The sequence below is a fragment of the Danio rerio genome, chromosome 21, assembly GCF_052040795.2.
Source record: "Danio rerio strain M-AB ecotype USA chromosome 21, GRCz13ab, whole genome shotgun sequence".
Taxonomy (NCBI): Eukaryota; Metazoa; Chordata; class Actinopteri; order Cypriniformes; family Danionidae; genus Danio; species Danio rerio.
Genome location: NC_141041.1, coordinates 14,732,915 through 14,755,662, shown reverse-complemented (window position 1 = coordinate 14,755,662; position 22,748 = coordinate 14,732,915). Strand labels below are relative to the sequence as shown.

Below are 22,748 nucleotides of genomic sequence, written 5' to 3'. Positions count from 1 at the left end.
CTCCTTTTAATATGTAGATATGTTCCCTCAATCGCTTGCCGTTACTTTGATTTAAATCACTCTTAAGGCTCTAGTCAGACTCGCTCCTGTTGGTCCTCAATCTGGCAATCAGCGCTGGCCTTTGATTTGATCCAGGAATGCAATGCCTAGTTCAACCACTGGGTATCAAACTACCTATTGGTTGTTTATTAGTACTTATAAAATATATAAATATTCTGCATGATCTCATTCTACATCCTTAATGCTACCCAATACCTAATGACTATTAATAAGCAGTAAATAAGAAGCTTATTGGGCTAAAATGGTTAATCAATGGTTTGTTAATAGCGAGAATTGTACCTTAAAATAAAGTGTGACCATTTTAATTAATCATTTGATTTTTCTTGCAAAAATGTCCAACCAGTCTACAGGCTTTCAAAACTAAAGGCCTCTTTTCCCCTCAAGCTATTCACAAATTAGCTATAAAAGCGATTAATGCATGAGACATTCTTAAATATGGCCTCTTCAAATTACTATGATGATGAAACGAAACTAATTATTATTTCTCCAGAACTTTTCCTGAAACAGACCCTGTGACAATCTGCTTGAGATCACTTCCCCCGTTGTACCTACATGATTACCAATTATTGTATTATTCAAATGAAGTTTCAAATTATGCAAATTTGAAAAGCGGCAAAGATAGCAATCTCTCTGTTGCAATTATCCCAGCAGGTTTTAAGGATGGCTTTCCTTGCTGGTGTCAATGGGAGTTTATGAGATTTTGCGTGCCGTTATTAGCGATTGTCAATACACAGATGTGATGTAGCAGAGGCGGGAGATCTGGCACACAATGAAACAGTGGCATAATGGAATACGAGTGTTTTGGCTGACCTTGTTGGGTTATTTGTGTTGAAACAGACAGTGAGTGATGGGAACAGCAGTGCCCCCCTCCAGAAATCATCCAGGTGTTTTGTGCAAGAGCCCAGAGCACAAACAGGGCATCCTGTCCGGAAGAACATGTTGCTTCGTCAACTAAAACAATGACAAAAAAAAACACAAATTCAATGTCAAAAAATCATTTTGTGATGCATTAGATGATGAGCTTGTGTCAATTTTCATTTGTCTTTTCAGAGGATGTTTCTTACTAACACTGAAAAAAACAATCGGTGAAATGTATAGAAAAAATAAAACAGCATATGAGGTTGCCAGTGTTTTACTGTTAAAAATATTGTACAAACCTTAAAATAAATTGACCAATATAAGTAAATATTTATAAAAAAGTAAACTACTGTATTTCTGTATTTTTTAAACCGTAAACAACAAGATTCTTCTCATTTATAATGTTAATACAACAATGTTTTGAAGTTAACGCGTGCGTGCGTGCGTGCGTGCGTGCGTGCGTGCGTGCGTGCGTGTGTGTGTGTGTGTGTGTGTGTGTGTGTGTGTGTGTGTGATTGTCACAATCAAACAAACGGACCTCCAGGACCGAGTTTGAGAACCCCTGATATATATTAAGGAAACGTACTGTTCACCAGGTTACAGATTTTTGCAGATTTTGCATTTTTATTTTTGCAGCCAAATTTAACAGTAAAAACCTCAGGCTTCACAATAGACAAGATGTTTTATTCAGTTAGCAAAAAATGTCAATTATGTGGAGTTTTTAATTTTAATCTGTAACGCTTAGCTGTGCGTGAGGTGAACATGCGCTGCAGTCTGTGTGAGAATAATTAACAGATTCTGTGGGCTTTATCATGCTGTACACAGCGCTGCACTTCTCTGCTCACTGTTAAAGAAAAGGGCATTTTGTCATTCTTTCATTTCTGTTTTTCCTCCCTTCATCGGCAGTCACACCACGCACACTCACAGCCCTGGGCTACCGTGGATTATTTACTTAAAAAAATACCATGAGCTACAGAAGGAGGAAAAAAATAGCTGAGAAGCTCTGTGATATATTGTTCTTCAATCCAGCTGCTTTCCATCTGCCTCACTATATGACACAGAAACATGAAATGCAGCTCTTCAGATGATCTTACTGTGTAGTTTCTAATTCATATGTGGTTTAGTGATGCTGCTGCTGCTGCACTAAAGCCCTTGTTTTTCTCTTCTTGTTTGTCTAGCCGTCCTACAGCAGAGGGACGCTTCGTCTGTTGTGTGTCTGCTTCAGTGAGGAAACCGCAGACAGTTAACAGGCTGTTATGGAGCGAGGACACACTGCTGTACTCCAGACACGTGTGTGTCTGTGTGTGTGTGTGTGCACACAGTGGTACAGTCTTTTTCATTGTACTGAAACCCTGTGAAGGTACTTATGCAAATGTGAGGTGAGGAATTGTATTTTCAACAATTAGATAGATCAATGAGCTATTTGTCCCTGATTTAGTGTAACCTAATATTTGCATGTTGATTATGTTCATTCAATATGATTTTTGTTTTATAGACTTGATTTAGATTTGAACCATTTGATTTCAAGAGATGGATGAATGGATGAATAAACATATAGGTGAACTGACAAAATGATGAATGGATGGTTAAAAGGATGGACTAATGGATGATGAGATGTATGGATATAGAGATGGATGAACTGATGGATGGCTGGAAGGATAGACTAATGGATAATGTGATGCATATGAAGATAATGGATGGATGGAAAGATGAAAGGATGGACTAATGGCTGATGAGATGGATGGATGGATGGATGGATATATAGATATGGAGCTGGATGGATGGATGGATGGATGGATGGTTGGAAGGAAGGATGGACTAATGGATGGATGGATGGATGGATATGGAGATGATGGATGAATCAATGACTGGTTGGCAGGATGGACTAATGATTAATGGAATGGGATGTATGGATATGGAGATGGATGGGTGGAAGGATGGGCTAATGGACGATGAGATGAATGGATATGGAGATGGATGGACTGATGGATGGCTGAAAGGATAGACTAATGGATAATGTGATGTATATGAAGATGGATGGATGGAAGGATGGACTAATGGATGATGGGATGGATGGGGATGGATGGATGGATGGATGGATGGATGGATGGATGGATGGATGGATGGATGGATGGAAGGATAGGCTAATGGAAATTGGGATGTATGATATGGAGCTGGATGGATGGATGACTGGTTGGAAGGATGGACTAATGGATAATGGGATGTATGGGTATGAAGATGGATGGATTAATGGATAGGTAAACTGACAAAATGGTGAATGGATGGTTGGAAGGATGGATAAAAGGATGGATTAATGGATGATGGGATGGATGGAGATGGAAGGATGAATTAATGGATGATGGGATGGATGGATATTGGAATGGTTGGATGGCTAGAAGGATAGACTAATGGGTGATGGGATGGATGGATATAGGGATGGATGGATGGCTAGAAGGATGGACTAATGGATAACGGGATGGATGGATATAGGGATGAATGGATGGCTGGAAGGATAGACTAATCGATATTGGGATGTCTGGATATTGGGATGGAAGGATGGACTAATGGATTATGAGATGTAAGGATATGGAGCTGGATGGGTGGCTGACGAAATAGACTAATGGATAATGGTATGGATGGATGGCTTGAAGGATGGAGTAATGAATAATGGGGTGGATGGATATTGGGATGGAAGGATGGACTAATATATAATGGGATGGAAGGATATGGACCTGGATGGGTGGCTGAAGAGATGGACTAATAGAAAATGGGATGTATGATAAGGAGATGCATGGACGGATGGATAGATGGATGATTGGAAGGAGAGACTAGTGAGTGATGGATGGATATGGTGATGGATGGATGGATAAATGATGGATGGCTGAAAGTATGGACTAATGGATAATGGGATGTATAGAGATGGATGGATGGATGGGTGGATGGATAAACAGATAGGTGAACTGAAAAAAAATATGATTGGATCTTTGGAAGGATGGACTAATGGATTATAGGATGGATGGATATGGAGATGGATGGATGGATGGACAGATGAATGAATGGATAAATGAACAGATGGATGACAGGACAGACTAAAATATGGTGGACAGACGAACAGAATGAAAAAGATGAAGATGGTTTGATAAACATACAGGACATACAGACATACAGACAGATACTGTAGATGTATGAAAGTTTGGATGGATAAACGGATGAATGAAATGTAATTGGATGAACAAAGGACACTGTTGGACAGACAAGTAGGTGAAAGTTTGGGAGGACAAACAGATAGATAGATAGATAGATAAATGGACAGACTGAAGGATAGACAGGCAAGACAGATGAATTGATGTAAGAATAGTTGAAAGAATGAATAACTGGTGAATGGATAAATGAATTTAAAGATGAACGGATAGCTCAATGGCCTTATTTGGAGTAATCCAAAATAAGGAGAATTGGAGAATTTGGATAATATTCACTCATCCTACAAAAGATCACATGACTATCAAGTTAATTTGTTAACACATTAAACATATTAAGTCTACAAAAGAAGTAACAGTAATGTTACAGAGCAAGGTCATATTCGAAAACGACGTTCCATCCGATTAATGAAAGCGGGAAAATTCAGCCAATCGGAGTTTAAAACGACAAATCTGCAGCGCGCGCTTATATTGAACAGAACATCAATGCGCGCGTGGCCGCCAGTACGTTAGTTAGTCTATTTTATAGTTATGGGGTTTGTTGTGGAGTGGACGCACCTTAATTATTGCACCATTTTGAAGAAATCAATTTGGTGATGGCTATAAAGCATTCTGGTTCTGGTAAGGGAGGTAGTTTTGCGCGTGTGTTCCGGTCAGTCCAGCTCATTTTGTACCTGACATTAGCGCTGGACCTGCTGCACGGGAGTGGGTGGAATTGGAGGAGTGGTCGCTCCATATATGGTTCCCACAGGGCTTCCTGTCTGGACCCTCACACACTCCCACTACCATAAACACTCTTCAAACCATCGTGCCTTTCTCATCTCAATGAACAGACATACAGAGAGAGAGAGAGGGAGAGAGACGGAGGAGGGGAGGGACCTGCTTGAGCGTGTGTTTTTTCTTTAACTAGTTGACACTGGCAGGAGGAGACGGCAGCATCCTCTGTCCCGCATCACCTCCTGAATTTTGCGTTATGACACAAAGAGACCTTAACGTAAACGCAAAAGGATCCGCAGTCTAAAAGCCATCTGTTTCATCGTATTTTTCCACGCGTTTTCATCCCATGCTTTGACATCTGGAATGTGTGGTTTTCCTGCAAGCGTTGTTTCCATGCCAGCATGGGAACTGCAGTGTCCAAAAGGAAGAATCTGAGAAATGATGCGATTTCTTCGGTGGCAGCCAAAGTTAGGTGAGTGACTGTGTGTGTGTGTGTGTGTGTGTGTGTGTGTTTTTCTGTGAACTCGTTCTGGGTCCTGCACTGCATGAAGCCCGTCAGCTGCATTCGTACGTGTGGCTTCAGAGCTTTAAGTTACAAAACGGCGCATGGGGGTCTGAACTCCTATTCATGTGAAAATTCGGGTCTGCCTAAACATATATATTTTTAAAGACCTGTCATTTTGAAGAATGACGTCTTGAGCGCGAGTGTATTTGTTAACGGGTCGTTTCATTTGTAAATAATGTAAAGATTTAGTGTGCTGATATCAACATGTTAAAAACGATTGCAAAAATATAATTCATATCGTCGTTTAACTTTTTTTATGTTATTCCAAATCTCCTTAGCTATAGTATAGTGCTCAGCATTGAGTACACCCCATTTTGAAAATGAATATGAATTTTATCAATTTCTCAGTGACTATAGGCAATGTATTTTGGTGCATTTAAACAAAACAGATTTATTAAACATACATTTATTAAAATCCTATTTTAGTCACCAAACATATTTTGAATTTAATTTATTCATCTTTCAATTTCTATCAAAATATTGAAAAAAAATACAAACTACAAAATTTCAACAAATTTTTAAAAATGTTTTGCTTCTCTTGATTTTTCCTCTTTATTAAATTTGTATTTAATATTTTTCTATAGCATATACATTTGGGTGTACTAGTTTTTGGACCAGTATCGTAAGTTTGGCTTTAGTACTGACTAATCTAATGTATATGCATAAATATAATATTGTAAAGCTTCCTATTAAAAATTGTGAATTTAAGAGATAGATTTGTGAGTGCTGTATATATCTGCATAAAACAATAAAGGGCATTAAATGGCATATTATTGCCTCATAAAAGTATCATACAAGTCTAAATATAAATCCGGGGGAAATAAAAAATGTTTTTCACGTTGATGCTATATAAAAACATTTAGGTGTACAGTTCTTCAAATAATAATATATTTCTTAACAATTTGAAAATCCTTTCCCACTACAAACAGCTTTTTGTGGCATAAAAAGTTTCCATGGATGTTAACTTTTGTTCGTGGAACCATCGAAGCCAAAAAAGAACCTATTTTATGTGTACATTCTTTTAAGGAATTAAATTATGACTTGGCCGATAAACCATATTATTTTAAATCACAATAAAATTTATGTCATTAACTATGACAAGCTCTGGACTTTTTTAGTCTGTATTGATCTAAGAGTCAATCACATAGAAATGTGCAACAGTGGGAATCTTAAAGTATGTTGATATTAGAGATGTACCAAATGTTCGGCTAACAAAATTTATCGGCCAAAAATATGATAGATATATTTATATATGTTAATATGACATTTAATGGACCCTCTAATTCTTTTGTGGCTTCAGGCACTGTTGGTTTTAATCTGTTAAATCTGGAAGCAGTTAAACATGAAGCAAATATTAAATAGGAAGCAATGAAAAATACATCATTATCGTTCAATATGGAAAATAAGTCGAGATCGCCTGGCCCTAAATTAAATGCTAATTTAGTGAAAGTCCTCCTTCAAAGTCCTTGATCAAATTTGAAGTGCCAGATTTCATAGAATTGACAAAACTGAATTATTTATTAAAAGTAAGCTATAGTTCACACTAGGCATGGGACGATAACCGTTTACAAGTTTTTCAACTGTTTGGAAAAGTCAAGGTTTTAAAACCGCCAAAACTTTCTATAATACCGTTCCTAGCATATGTGTACGATTTTTTATTTATTTATTTATTTTTACTTTTTTTTAGTTTTGTTTTTAGGACAACAGTATCTCCAGCAGAAAATTTATCCATTTTAAATCATAAAGAAATCTGTGTTTTTTAAATTAACGAATACAGCAGAAATGATTTATTTGAATTATTTATTCAGACATGTTTACTGCTCCAAAATATTTAAAATGTTTCTCAAAATAAAATATATTGTGTTCAAAGGGGGAAACGTTGTTTTTTACCCAGACATTTAAAAATAATATTTCTTAGACCAGTAATCCCAATACCGTGATCATTAAAGGTCATCACTCCGTCAGAATCTTATACCGGCCCATGCCAAGTTCACACACCAATGAAAATGTACTTTTCATTTTCTCACCCTAAAGTGGTTCCAACCCTTTATTAATTTCCCTTTTTCTGCTAACACAAAATAAAATATTTTGAAGAATGTTTGTTTGTTTAGACTTTATTAATGCCAAAGGGAACTTCACATCAAGCTCTCTATACTAAAAAAATAAATAAATTACATATGTAAAAAGACAATAATATTAATACAATTACATTCAAATACTGCACACCTTAGTTTCAAACAACAAGTAAACAATTATTCCATAACCACAGTATTAATGCTATTAAAATTCAGCATAATTTATCTTCTATGACTTTGGTTATACAATCTGATCCCTATTGGTACACTGTAAAAAATCCTGGTTGACTAATCTAACTAACCTAAGTTAATCTAAGTTAGAGCATAATTATCCTAGTTTAATAAGTTACAATGAACTAAAAAACATGCTGTCAGGACTAATTAATCGTATAATTTTTTATAATGTAAAAATTACATCCTGTATCATTTCTTGAACACTGGGGCTGAATTAATATTGAGCTAAAAGAGCTTGCACATGCTAGGACTATACAAAAGGGAATTTTGGAAACTGGTAGCTGTTGACTACCATAGGAATGAAGTCATTTTTTACCAATTTTTGACATTCTTCAAAACACAGCATCTTCTTTCAAGGTCAATTGAAGAAAGTAACTCAAATGCAACGAGGGAGCAACGAGGGAATTATGTAATGAGTAAATATTGAGATTTTACATTTTTTTAACTGTCCCTTTAAGAATCTGAAGTTTAAATCTTCAGTTCAGTAGAGATTATTGATTAAACATTTTTAGAGCTCATGTTATGACACAGTTAAGGTGTTTTAGCATCCCTAAAGTAATAGTTACCAGGACATTCTTCAAAATGTCTCCTTTTGTGCATTTTGAAAGGACATTTTTTTATTTTAAATCTTAAAGAGTCCAACAGTTTAATATATTCAATTTATAGCCTAATTAAAATATTATTAATTCTGAAATGTATTTAGTTCCTAATGACTTTTACATGTGTGAGTGCAGTTGAAAACTTTATCCTTGACCACCAAAAGCTGTTGCATGTGTGAGCTGGTCAAGCCGGTGCTAATGATCATCTCAGACCATGTTGCACCAGCTTAAACTGTATTTTCCAGCACACTGCATCAGCAATATATCAAAGCATTGACAGCGTCCTTCACCGCTGATGTGCTTGCAACAGGCATGTATGCAAGACACTGACTCCATCTGTCAATCATCCTTGACAGTCTGATGCTGCCCCTGGTGTTCTTGTGCCACAGTAAATTATATCATCGTATGTAAACTGACTGGCAGTCGTGTAACCAAGAAAATGAGTTCGTCACCACAAGCAAGAAATCAAGACAATATTCTAAGACAGCATAATTGAGGCAAGTTTTCATTGTTCATTTGAACGCAAACCCATATTTTCCGATCACTTGTCTTGACTGCATATTCTTATGTAACTAGAGCCTGTTTAGATCTCGAGTGTATCATCATGTCTGTCATAATTTATAAGATGGCAGGTGCTTTACCTTCTCACCCTCATGTCTAGGCCTCGGGGATGCTGTGAGTCATTGCATCCTGAATGTTTGCATATGGATTGTTGCATTCGAGCAGATAAACTTTCCGCTGTAAATAGAGGTCATTGTAACGACCTTGTCAAAGCCTGCTGTAGACATGCAGCATTCAGCCACGGATGAATGTGATGAATGGGATGGCATTCCTTTACCTTGGTGCATTTATGTGTGTGTGTCATAAGAATGAACGAGCGACTGTTCAGTATTCAGGACAGGTATATCTGTGCAAACGGCTTTGCATGCTGAGCAGAAATGACCGATGTAACAGAGACAGCATCCTAAACAGACGCGACACATTAACTGCAGGAGCAGACACACACTAATTTTTACAGTTTGCACTAGTTATACACTGATAAATATATTAAGAGTAATCTGCATACTGTGTGCTGTATATATTCATATTTTTGATTAATTATGACCTATTAACTAGTAAAAATCTCTACAGACTTGCTTCAGGAGAGTGGTTTTCACCAAGGGTAGCAGGGGGTCCTCTAGGGGTCTTACCTCACCTTTTCAAGTTAGCTATAAAAGAAGAGATATACGTAGTGTTGCAGTGAAATCATATTTATTTAACAATTGTGATTTTTAATTTTTCTTATTTAGGAATCATGTACACTCACCAGCCACTTTATTAGGTACAACTTACTTGTACAGGGTTGGACAGTCTTTTGCCTTCAGAACTGCCTTAATCCTTCATGGCATAGATTCAACAAGGCACTAGATATATTTCTGCGGCTCACTGGATATTTCCTCTTTTTCAGGTTTCTGTAAATCCTATAGATGGTTGATCAGCAGTTTCTGAAATGCAGTTTCTGAAATGCTCAGACCAGCCTCTGGCACCGACAACCATGTCTTGTTCAAAGTCACTTAAATCACCTTTCTTCCCCATTTTGATGCTCAGATTGAACTGTAGCAGATCACCTTGACTATGGCTGCGTCCGAAACCGCATACTTCCATACTATATAGTACGGTAAAATCAGTATGCGAGCCGAGTAGTATGTCCGAATTCATAGAATTCGAAAATCAGTATGCGAGAAGTACCTGGATGACTTACTACTTCCGCCGAGATTCTGGAGTGCGCATCCCATGCACGCTGCGCTATCCCATAATGCCCTGCGAGAGAATTCATGAATGGAAGTGAGGCGACGCAACTGACGCAGGTAGGTCACGTGATTATGACAAAATGGCGGATGTAGTACGTCCGAACTTCATTCATACTTTTCACATTCATACTGTATAGAACGTACTTTTCTAACGGCCGAGTAGTACGTTTACATTCAAATGCAGTATCGACTGAGTAGTAGGCGGTTTCGGACGCAGCCTAAACATGCCTAAATCCATTGAATTGCTGCCAAGTGATTGGCTGATTAGATAATTGCATTAACGAGCAGTTGGACAGGTGTACCTAATAAAGTGGCTGGTGAGTGCATTTATTTGCCTGATGTAGTTCTAAACCTTTATGAGTTTCTTTGAGTTTATTTCTTCTGCTGAACACAAAAGAAGATATTTTGAAGTAGGGCTGCACAACATATCGTTTCAGGCTTAACTAGGTTAATTAGGTTAACTATTCAGGTTAGGGTTATTAGACAAGTTATTGTATAAAGATGGCTTGTTCTGTAGACTATCAAAAAAAGTTGCTTCAAGGGGCTAATAATTTTGTCTTTAAAATGGTGCTTGAAAAATTTAAAACTGCTTTTGTTCTAGCCAAAATAAAACAAATAAGACTTTCTCCAGAACAAAATTTTTTATCAGACATACTGTGAACATTTCCTTGCTCTGATAAACATCATTTGGGAAATATATAAAAATAAAATATTCAAAGAGGGGCTAATAATTGTGACTTCCACTATCTGTAGATTTTGAAGGGTGAGTAAATCATGGCAGAATTTTCTTTGGGGAATTTCCAATTTTCTTGCAGCCTAAAATGTTTAGGTTTTGTTTCTGTCAAATAAACTAAAGTGCCTTAAATTGAAATGAAAAGAGCAATCAGACAGTTTCCAGACTTCAGATGTGGACTCTTTTAAATAAGCTGCCCTGCAGGAAGAAACCACTCATTTGCAAAGGAATTAGTCATTGCCCTGTGGCAGTTGTTACTGTTATTATAGACTAAATTATAGTGTTTCCGAGCACAGAAAGAGTTGTTGTGCTGTTGAACAATTGTCAGGCAAAGCCCAATTTAAATCACAGTCACATTGTGATTAGACATTTGTCAGAAAAATGACTCTAATGTCGTAAGTTAGTTTTTTCCCCAGCACAAATTGGAATAATTTGCATGCATTGTGCTGACTTACCATTGAACGTCCCTTTCAGCAGTTCAGCCTCTGAGTTGGCATTGTCCGGAGGACTGTTGCTTTATGTGAAGGCGGTCTCTGGTATAATCTGCTCTTTCTCCAGACACTGGGTCATGAGCACTGAGGTGTTCAAAAGCTCAATCTGTAGGTGGACCATGTGCTGTGAATACAAACGAGATCAATAGTACTCTACCCCACTCTACACAGACACACTAAAAAACAGGAAGTACTCTAAAATCATTTAAAGTTCTTTTCAAATTTGCCACATCATGGATATTGTAATGGTTTTCTCTGTGTAACCCTTAGATGTGTGGGGAAAAACATATTTTTTGGCTAAGATGCACCCTGAGAGTTGAAAATCTGAGCTGGCAGCTGAAATATTGGAGCTGTAAACCCCTCAAGTGGTCATCTTTAAAAGGAGCAATTCACTGAAAATATATATATACAGTCAAGCCAGAAATTATTCATAACCACAGGTGTATGAATCATTTCGGGCTTGACTGTATATACTATACTCACCAACATGCCATTCCAAACTTGCAATGCATTTCCTCCATGAAAATAAGATATGTTGATGAACATCCAAAGAGCAGAAGACCCTAAACAGCAACTTTACCTTTACGGAGAAAATAAATCAAATAAATGTTGAGGCCATTTTCTGTTTTACAGAAGAAAGAAAACTACAGATCTGTGACGATTTTTCAGTTTGTTAGCTCACATGGTTTGTTTTGTGGTGAACAGTTAATCTGTGCATGTCATTAACAGAATAAAAAAATCTTTTCTCTTGCAATCTGAGACTGAAATCTGAAAATGCAACAAGCAGAAATGGTGAGAAGGAGGTGTCTGAAAAACCCTTTCCCCGATATTTCTAAATAAAACGCCTACTTTACTACATCCAATCAGCTCACAGTAGAAAACCAAGCCACACCCACTGTTTTCTCATTTATCATTCATTTTATCTAGGAACTGCGTCATGAAAAAAAAACAAAAACAGTTACAGTCTCTGTTTCATGCAGACTTTAAAGTTGTTGTGGACTTACAACACTTTAAAAAGCTATTAGTTACTTTACTTAAAAAGGGAGCAAATCTGTTGCCCTAAAAGTGACAAGCTGACCTTTTAAGTTACAAGGAGTTTATTTCATAGTCCCCAGGTAACTAGGTAGATAGGTGGATCAGAGTGGGACCAAGCTGGAGCGCTCACTCTGATGCCCTGGGCTCTGCAACGGTTGAAGAAATTCCAAATTAAACCAGAACAACTGATTACAATTGGTTTAAGATTGGAAATGAAAATTAGGGAAATGAGTCAACCAGCAGAACCTGGAAAGTTTGGGGAAAAAAACTAGGAAAAAACTAGGTAGCTAGGTAACAATGCTGCATAATATTGCATTTACTGCAGCGGTAGCAACGTTTTTTAAATATTACCCTAGAATGAGAGTAGAGTTCCTAGACACCTTGGCCTAAAAAAACATAATGATGTAAGAATTATCAAAAAAACATTTGGAAACTCAAGGGTGTCTCATTCATCATTTTAGCTTTCATAAGGCTGCTCAGGAGAGCCCCCTTTGCACCTGTTGTGCACTCTTGATGGACACTATTGCTGACTTCAAGCAGATTCTGCCCAACATTTAAAGCTGCATTATTTCAAAAAATTGTGGACTAAGACTGCACATGTTTAGGATGCCATCTGAGACTGGGTCACTGCTACATTCCATTCTAAAAGTCTCATCCTTGTGCCCTAATCCACTTAAAAAGTTTACCCTCCAACCAAAAAAAAAGGTCTGTTAGAACTCATCTCTGCACTATATTGCATCGTCTGTGTCATAAATTGAAAAATGTGCATCATCATGGTGAGTAGGAGGTTAGGTTGTAATACCTCCCCCCAAACCCTTTTCCCAATATTTCTGAATGAAACTTTACTACATCCAATGAGCTCACAGTAGAAAAAACAAGCCACGCCCACTGCTTTCTCATTTAATATTCTGTATCTATAGGAACTAGTTCCCAAGTAACTAGCTAGCTAGTTGGATCAGGGTGGGGCCAAGTTGGAGCGCTCACTCTGATTCCCTGGGCTCTGCAATGGTTGGGTAAATTTCAAATTGAACCAAAGCAAACGATTACAGTTGGCTTTAGTTTTTTCAATTAAAAATTCAGAAAATGCGTCAACCAGCTGAACCTGGGAAGTTATAAAAAAACAACTAGCTAGATAACAGCGCTGCATAATATCATTGCATCTACTGCAGCGGCAGTAAAGTTCCTTAAATATTACACTAGAATGAGAGTATAGTTCCTAGACACATTGGGCTAAACAAGCATCTTAGTACATGATATAAGAAAATCCTCAAAACTCTTTTTGGAAGTTTGAGAAAGATGCTAATGGTCTAATCAGATGCAATGATTTATGCTAAGCTAAGCTAAAAGTGCTTCTGCCAGACCCAGAGATTGGCTGATTAGATAAAAAAAATTGGCAAAACTCAGCTGTGGGTGACTTGTAGAATGAGTTTATTTCCTAAAATAGTAAATGGCAATGAATTTACTCACTTATTTGAAAGTAAAGCTAATAAGTTTTTTACAGTGAAAGATCATCATGTGCGTTTGTCCATCTGGAAACTATAGGGTGTCTCATTCATCATTTTAGCTTTCGTAAGGCTGCTCAAAAGATCCTCCTTTGCACCTGCTGTGCACTCTTGATGGACACTATTGCTGACTTCAAGCCGATTCTACCCAACGTTAAAAGCTGCATTATTTCATAAACTTGTGGACTAAGACTGCACATGTTTAGGGTGCCATCTGAGACTGGGTCACTTGCTACATTCCATTCTAAAAGTCTCATCCTTGTGCCCTAATCTACTTACCCTCCAACCTAACATATTGTCCTTTAGAACTAATCTCTGCACTATATTGCATCAGCTGTCATAAGTTGAAAATGTGCATCATCATGGTGAGTAGGAGGTGTCTGTTAGGTTGTAATAACTCTCTCCAAACCCTTTCCCCAATATTTCTGAATGAAATGCCTACTTTACTACATCCAATGAGCTCACAGTAGAAAAACAATCCAAGCCCACTGTTTTCTCATTTAATATTCTGTATCTTTAGGAACTAGTCCCCAGGTAACTAGCTAACTAGATGGATCAGGCAGGGCCAAGCTGGAGCGCACACTCTGATCCCCTGGGCTCTGCAATGGTTGGGGATGCATTAACAAATGCATTAACCAGCAGAACCTGGGAAGTTCACTCCACTTAAAATGTTTACCCTCTAACCTAAAAAAGTGTCATCTCTGCAATATATTGCATCATCTGTGTCATAAACTGAAAATGTGCATCTTCGGGGTGGAAAATGTCCACCACTTACCCATGTACCCCTAAAATCCCTGATTCCAAAGGGGCAATTGTAGTGGCCAGTTTTAACTTTGCTTCAGATCTAACTTTTAATCTGATTGTTCACACTCGGAAGGCAGATTTATCGCGTTTGTAATGACTGCGAGATTTACGTCTGACTGAGGCAGTTTCTTGAACGAGAAGAAAAGTGCAGACCTTGATTTTGTCCATCGGGAACTGATTGAACCATTGTTGTTTGCTATCGGTCTCCTGTGATAGACAGGTTTTGCCAGCTATTGAGCCGGAAGAGATGTTGAGGAAGGAAGGGAAGTTATTTTGAAGAACGACGACGAGGGCACATGCATTTTTAAAAAATAATGATGTGCGTGGATAAATCATTTATAATAAACAGTGCAGTATTCCATAAATAACTAAATAACTGTCTATTTTGATCTCATAATGACTTTAACATTTGGATGAACTTTCCGTTTAGCTTTCGCCATTGTACTCTCTTACTGTTTGTCCTGTTTGTGCAGCAACAAACATTCTTATCTTCTCAAAATCACTTCTTTTAGCTTATGCAATCGGTTGGCCTTTTTTTTTTGTGTGTGTCTTTTTTTTTTTCGTCTGAGTCATTTTTAGGCTGAATGCTTTAAGGGCCAGTGGGTCAGTGTGGAGAGCCTGGTCTGTGCAGCGTTGTATGCTAATCATGAGCGATCCACAGAGTTCCACTTGATGATCATCCACTCTGATTTATGAGCTGAGAGGCTGAGTCACCGCTATGCTAACACGCCGTCTCATCTTCAGAGACACATGCTTATATCTGTTTGGTGAATCTTTGGGGTTTATTTAAGGCTTGAACTCAAGTTTTGGCAGTGTACCATCCATTTATTAATTGTGTTGCAGTGTTAGAGATGGCAGATTAAATAAAGATGTTGTAAAGGGATAAGGAGTGAGATGTGTCTTCGCTGCCAAGCTGAATGTTGTGTACTTGCTGTTCAGTGAGATGTCGTGCTGTTATGAGGGTGGATGACTGACCGACTGCAGTGTGGTGTGAATACTTTAACACAACAAAATATTTGAAACGCATATTTTTATATTGTTTTCCTGTAGAATAATCTAAGAAGCAAATAGCGTAATACGAGATATTAGGACTTGTTTTTGTGGGTAGCAAGAAACTCACTATTTCGAGTCCTAGCAGGAGGCATTTCTGTGTGCATGTTCTCCCAGTCTTTAAGTAGGTTTGATGTGGTTTCCAAAGACATGCTTTATAGGTGAATTGGATAAACTTATGTTGGCCGTAGTAGTATATGTGTGTGAATAAGAGAGTGTATGGGTGTTTCCCAGCATTGGGAACTTCATGAGTAAGTGTAATATCAGTGCTGGGTTGCAGCTGGAAGGACATCTGCCACATAAAACATATGCCAGAGTACTGTAAATGGTGGTTCATTCTACTGTGGCGACCCCTGATAAAGCAGGGACTAAGCCAAATGAAAGTGAGGGAGTGACTTGTTTTTGTGAGATCAAACACTGGGTACTTTTTTAAGTTACAGCTTGCTAGTACTAGGTTGGACTACAGATGTAATGGCATAAAAATTTCATATCACAATCATAGTGAATAAAATAATCACTATTATTTGATGTATTATCATCACTGTTTTGTTAAAATGACAAAAACATGTTAAGGCATGCCACCAAGATTTGTATGTAAAAATCAATAAACAACAAATAGCATAATTTGCAGCTTTATGCTGTTTCACTACAAACAAATCTAACATGGATGAGTGCATTTTGTATTTGTTTACTTGTGTTTGTATTTTATCATGTACTCTGTTTTTTAAATGTGTTTTAGATATATTTATTATGGGCTTTTGATTTTCTTATTCAATGCATTGTTTGTTAAACCTGCACTTGGAATACTACCTCACAAAAACATATTCATGTTTACATTTTATTTTTTATTATTTTTTTTTTTTAGAAACATTGCATAAAGTTGCTCTATAACAGCTGAAAGGAATAGTGTGATTTGCAGAAAATTTATGTTGCAATTAGATTTAATGTTTGGAAGTCAAGCAGGACAATATTCTCAATAGTTTGCTGTAAATGAAACTTTAAACGAAAGGAATACAATATATATTATGTATACATAAATAAATATATATGAGCAGTATCACACGAGCAGTAGTGTGATGTGGCTGTATATTGGCACTGGTGGCAGCCTAGGCCATAGGCTGAGTGCCTTAGTGTTCCACTTATTGTTCCATAATCGTGTATATACAAAAGAAAAACAAACACAGAGTGTCAAAATCCTTTTATAAGAGGAACTACTTTCTCCTGCCATTTATTCACATCTGCAGCTGACGTCAGAACAGGAACAGTTGTTCAATTACAAACGTAACTTTAGAGCTAGTGTTTGAATGATTCTTTAGCATAATGTCTAAAGTGATGACAAAACAGCTGATTTTGCTGACTTTTTAAGATTACAGGGCTAAACTGCATGACATGTCATCAGTCTACAGAGATTTCCCAGTATTTCTCTGTTGCAATCGGAAGAAACCAATAATTAACCCTTAAAAAAGCAATGCAATCTCTACTAGATTACTGTTGTGTTTGTGATAAAGAAAAAAAGCTAAACACGTGGGTATTTCTTCTTTTTTTCTGTTTACTGAACTAGTCTGCAGTAACGAAAACAGGAGACTCATTAGGAACAGGTGGCCATCTCCAGTTTTAAGACTTAAAGATGAGTTCAATCTCAGACAATTACTATGGTATAAATACAGCACTACAACATACAAAAGAGAGGAATCAACTTAGAAAGTCACTTACAGTACCTGTTTAGTAATGATTTGATCGGTTTAAAATTATGCTGAATTTTTCCTCGTCTAAGGGCTTAATATACTGTCTCTGTCGCCATCTTGTGGATGGACAACGTCAAACGTCTTTGGCCTGCTCAATGACAGGCTAATGGCTGTGGACGTGGTGTCTCTCAGAAATTATAAATATTTTAAAACATGCACTATCCTTATAAATAAACTGCATAGTTGCAATCTGAAAAACTACGTTCTCGACTAAAAAGCCTCAAAAATACATTATGTTGTCCAACACCTGCAATATTTGTCAAACTGTAGAGTGTCCTCTGCTTGATGCTGTATGTGGGCAGAGTAATACACAAGGGTAAAGGGTTAAGAGGCGGTACCAGTGCTGTTACTCGCAGAATATCGCATGCAATATATATATATATATATATATATATATATATATATATGTTATATAACTATATATATATATATATAATAATATATATAATATAATAACTCTTTATATATAAGCATGCATTTACATTGCAGCCTCTTAAGATTAGCTTATTATAATGTTAAAGGATTTACCTCAGTTTACCTGAGTTTTTAATTTGTGTTAAAAAGATTGTGATAACCAAACACGGTTTTAATGATAATCAAATGTTCGAACAAAATTTTAGCTTGGTTTACCTTGAAACCAGTAATTGTGACAGCACTCGCTTGAACCCATTTCTCCCTTCAGATCTGCCTTAATGTTGGCTGCGCATGCATGATGTGAATCTCCCATTTTGCCACATCCCGAAGGTGCTCTAATGGATTGAGTGACTGTGGAGGCCATTTGAGTACAGTGGACTCATTGCCATGCTCAGTCTGAAATGTTTTGAGCTTTGTGACATGTTATCCTCCTAGAAATCGCCTTCACAAGTGCACACTGTGGTTATAAATGGATGAACATACTCAGCATCAGTATCAAAGGGACCCATTACACTACCACCAACAGCCTGAACCATTGATACAAGACAGGATGGATCCATGTTTTCATGTTGTTTTGCCCAAATTATGATTCTACCATATGAATGCTCCAGCAGAAATCGAGATTCAACAGACAGTTTTTTTTCAATCTCCTATTATACAGTTTTGTTGAGGCTGTTTAATCTTAGTTTGCTGTTTGTTGACTGACAAGATGGTCATCACTGTTCTCTTCTTCTGCTGCTGTTGTAGCTCATCTGCTTCAAGGTTTGTCATTTGGTGTCTTTATAAATCCTAATATGGCTGTGCGTGTAAACCCCGACAGTTTCTTAAAAATTCATATCAGCCTGTCTGACACCAGTAATCATACCATATCAGAATTCACATATATAACTTTTTTCTCCATTTTGATGCTCAGTTTGAACTTCAGCAGATCATCTTGACCACTTCTAACTTCTTCGAGTTTCTGCCATGCGAATGGCTGATAAAATATATTTCCATTGTTTGTTCAACTCGTTTCAGATAAATCTTATTTACTAGTTAAATCCACATGAACACCACCACAAAATTGTTATAAGTGGAAAACTCAACATTTTCTTTAATCTCAGAGTTTCCCAGTTGTAATGTGTCAGTGAGAAACGTCAAAATTCATGGATGCAAAATCAACTTGTGTTGTAGGTGACCTTTTTTACTCTTTCTTTCTTTCTTTCTTTCTTACTTTTCTTTCTATAACAGTTAACACGGCTGTATTTTCTTTTAATTTATCAGATTTTTTAGCTGCACATCCATGATGCAAATCTCCCATTCCACCAAATCCCAAAAGTGCTTTATTGGATTGAGTTCTGGTGACTGTGGTAGCCATTTGAAGTTCAGCTTTCATGTTGTTGATGCCAAATTCTGACCCTACCATCCAAATGTTGCAGCAGAATTTGAGACTAATCAGACCAGGCATCGTTTTTCCAATCTTCTAATGTCCAATTTTGGTGAGCCTGTATGAATTGTAGCCACAGTTTCTTGTTCTTAGTCGACAGGAGTGGGACCCGGTGTAGTCTTCTGTTGCTGTAGCCCATCTGCCTCAAGGTTGGACGTGTTGTGTGTTCAGAGATGCTCCTCTGCATACCTCTGTTGTAAAGAGTGCTTATTTAAGTTAATGTTGCCTTTCTATCAGCTCAAACCAGTCTGGCCATTCTCCTCTGACCTCTGGCATCAACAAGGCAACAAGGACCATTCTCTGTAAACCCTAGAGATGGCTGTGCGTGAAAATCCCAGTGGATCAGCGGTTTCTGAAATACTCAGACCAGCCCGTCTGGCACTGACAACCATGCCATGTTCAAAGTCACTTAAATCACCTTTCTTCCCCATTCTGATGCTCGGTTTGAACTGCAGCAAATCGTCTTGACCATGCCTACATGCCTAAATGCATTGAGTTGCTCCTATGTGATTGGCTGATTAGAAATTTGCGTTAACAAACAGCTGGTCAGGTGTACCTAATAAAGTGACCCGTCAGTGTAATGTTCACTGCTATAAATATAATTTGCCAAAAGTTGAGATTTTCTAGGCCGATATGGCTAGCAACTAAACTTTTATTCTTGCATAATAATCAAAACATGTTGCTGCCCTACCATATCTGCAGCAGGTGCAATCATATTACACCCGAAAATACTCCCCAGCTAGGTCATTTTAACATTTTCAGTTTACATATGTTCCATCAGTCTGAGTGTGATGCTAATGGTCTAATCCGATTCATTGATTTATGCTAAGCTAAGCTAAAAGTGTTCCCGTAAGACCCAAAGATATGCTGAATGTATTGAAACTGCCAAAACTCGACTAAATTAGCCTATTTTCAGACAAGTGGGATGTTCCTTTAACCATAATGAGTCATATTTCAATACCCTTTGAATTGAACATTCTTCTTTTGACCTGGAATCAGAATATCCTACGCTGTCCACTTCTCAGGGCTCTTACCTGAATGGAACGAACCTCTTAAGCAGGAAGAGAAACTGACAAAAGCAGTGGGTCACGATGACCAGGATTGAAAAGTGCTATTCTAAACTAGTGAGAGATGCTTAAAATAGAAATGAGAGATGCTTAAAATGTTTCTTTGCAATAAACAAAGATCAAAGTTTTATTTTATTTTTTATTGCTGGCTGATGTAAAGCACTTGGCTATCTTAGACGGAAATAAAATCAGTTTGGTTTTCAAAAGAAACATCATGAGAAATGTTGAACCTGACTTCCCTGGCACCCTCGAGGCTGCTGTCAGCTTTGCAAGGCCAGTGCTGCGTAATCTCAAACTGTGCCACTTAAAACAGAAATGCATTGACCTGTGTGGGACCTTTAAAAAGGAAGCATCCCAGATATTCTCTCATGCTTGCAGTATCTGAAGAGACTGCCTTTCTTTAAGCCCAAGTCTAAGATATGTAGTTGAATGTGTGTTTTTATTCAGCACGCTGAAGTCGGATGAGATCTGACTCATTGATCTTTAGGTCTCGCGGAAATCTGCCGAATGCTGGCATTTCAGATGTACTCATAGTTTCTCAAACAGGATATACAGCCATAACCCTGTTGTCACCCTCCTTCCAGCATAGTAAAAATAGCATGTATACTCATATAATATATCAAAGCAGAAAATTTAGGAGGGGTTCATACTTCATAAAGTAGTTTTTCTTTTTCATTTATTATTTATTATTATTTATTTTGATAGCTTCAAAAATAATAGTTTTTATTGAGTCAAGTACAGTACATGTTGTGTAAAATAAGTTTACTTAATTTTTTTTAAAATAATTTATTATAAATATATAACCGTTATTTATTATTATAAAAAAGTGCCAATACTAGCATTAAAGTTCATTTGTATTAATGTCCATGTTGAATGAAATAAAACAATAATTTCCATAGCAAACATGCAAAAGATATAGCCATTTTTAAAATAATTTGCTGTAAATGTTCTTATTTGATTAATTTCACAATCCGGCCCTTGCAGAGACTTTCCAACACTGTCAGAAAAAAAAGGTACAAAATTGTACCTTTTAGGGTACAAGTATCCCGTCACTTGGGTGGTACCCTAAAGAGTACAATTTTGTACCTCTATTTAGCCGAGACCCGAGAGTCAGACAAAATCAACAGAACACGGCTTCACATGAAAAATGAGACTGGGAATATATCATTATTACATGTTTACCTGAAAAGTGCGGACTCCAAAACAGACTTTTCTTTAAAAATCATGCAAAGTTCTGTGTGAACAGCCAGGATAATACTCGACCGCCTCAGACTCAGAGTAACAAACACTACCAACGTCTCAACAAGCCCAATTCTTAAAGAGACAGCAACATCACTACTTAAATGATGATGCTGTCACTCTACATGGTCCTTATTCTACATCCCATTTAGGGTCTTAAACAATTAGTTAGCAAAGACCAGTATTTACATTTTTAATGATTAAAAGTACATTCAATTATGCATTAATTTATTAATTTTTTTAGGAAAAATTTTATTTGAATACATGAAGTAAATTAAATTATTAAAATATTTAATTCAATCAATTTATTAACTTTATATTTTTAAATTATGTATTTTAGAATTAATGTTTAGTAATAATACATTTAAATTAGTGTTATATAGTGTCTTGATCTTATCATGAGCTGATTTTTTTCCTATAGGGGAACAAAATATATAATTTTACCTTTAACGTGTCAAATTCGTCCTTTACGGTAAAATTTTGTACCCAAATGTGGTATAAAAGGTACAAAAATTTACCTTTCAAACCTAAATCTGGATGTTTGTACCTTTATAGTCCATTTGGGTACAAAATTGTACCCTAAGGACCAATTTGGGACCTTAAAAGGTGCAATTATATATTTTGTTCCCTCTAGGAATAAGAGAGCACTTCACATCATTTTGGATCATTCACTTTCTATCCAAAATTAAAAAGGGCATGTGCACTGCACAGGTTTAGCCCTATGTGTGCACATGCCTGTTCACAAAGCAATTCTGAATACAACATATTACTGTACATTTTCAAAGTTAAATACTGTAAAGTGATACTAATGTAATTCACTGTGAAAATTACAATAACGTGAAAATCTGGATTTTTTTACTTTTTTTTTTTTTTTTTTTTTTACATTTTTCAACAGCAAAATCATATTGGGGTGGCCACAAGGGTGGCCAGAGTTGAGGGGCGCCCCTGTTTACATGTGATCCTTGTTTGAAAAAAAAGCAGCTTTAAAATACATCAAAATTTCTCCTTTCCACAGAAAAATAACAGCATACGGATTTGGAATGACATGAGGGTGAGTAAATAATGACAGAAATTTTTGTTTTTGGCTGATGTATGGCTCTTTTTTCCCAGTAGGTAAGACTTAACTAATCCTTTTTTATCCTAATGC

At 36.9% G+C, this 22,748-nt stretch overlaps 1 protein-coding gene across 10 annotated transcripts in view; it reads left to right on the top strand.

Moving 5' to 3' along the window:
• Positions 1 to 4,947: 4,947 nt before the first annotated feature.
• nsmfa (NMDA receptor synaptonuclear signaling and neuronal migration factor a) overlaps positions 4,948 to 22,748 on the top strand; it is a 78,938-nt gene continuing 61,137 nt past the window's right edge. For all 10 annotated transcript variants that reach the window (XM_087300915.1, XM_087300910.1, XM_087300914.1 and 7 more), the window contains exon 1: positions 4,948 to 5,304. Coding sequence is in view for 2 of the 10 variants with exons in the window: in XM_087300918.1 (XP_087157044.1) it covers positions 5,234 to 5,304 (71 nt within the window). In the remaining 8 variants the exon portion in view is untranslated. The remainder of the gene's footprint in view (positions 5,305 to 22,748) is intronic.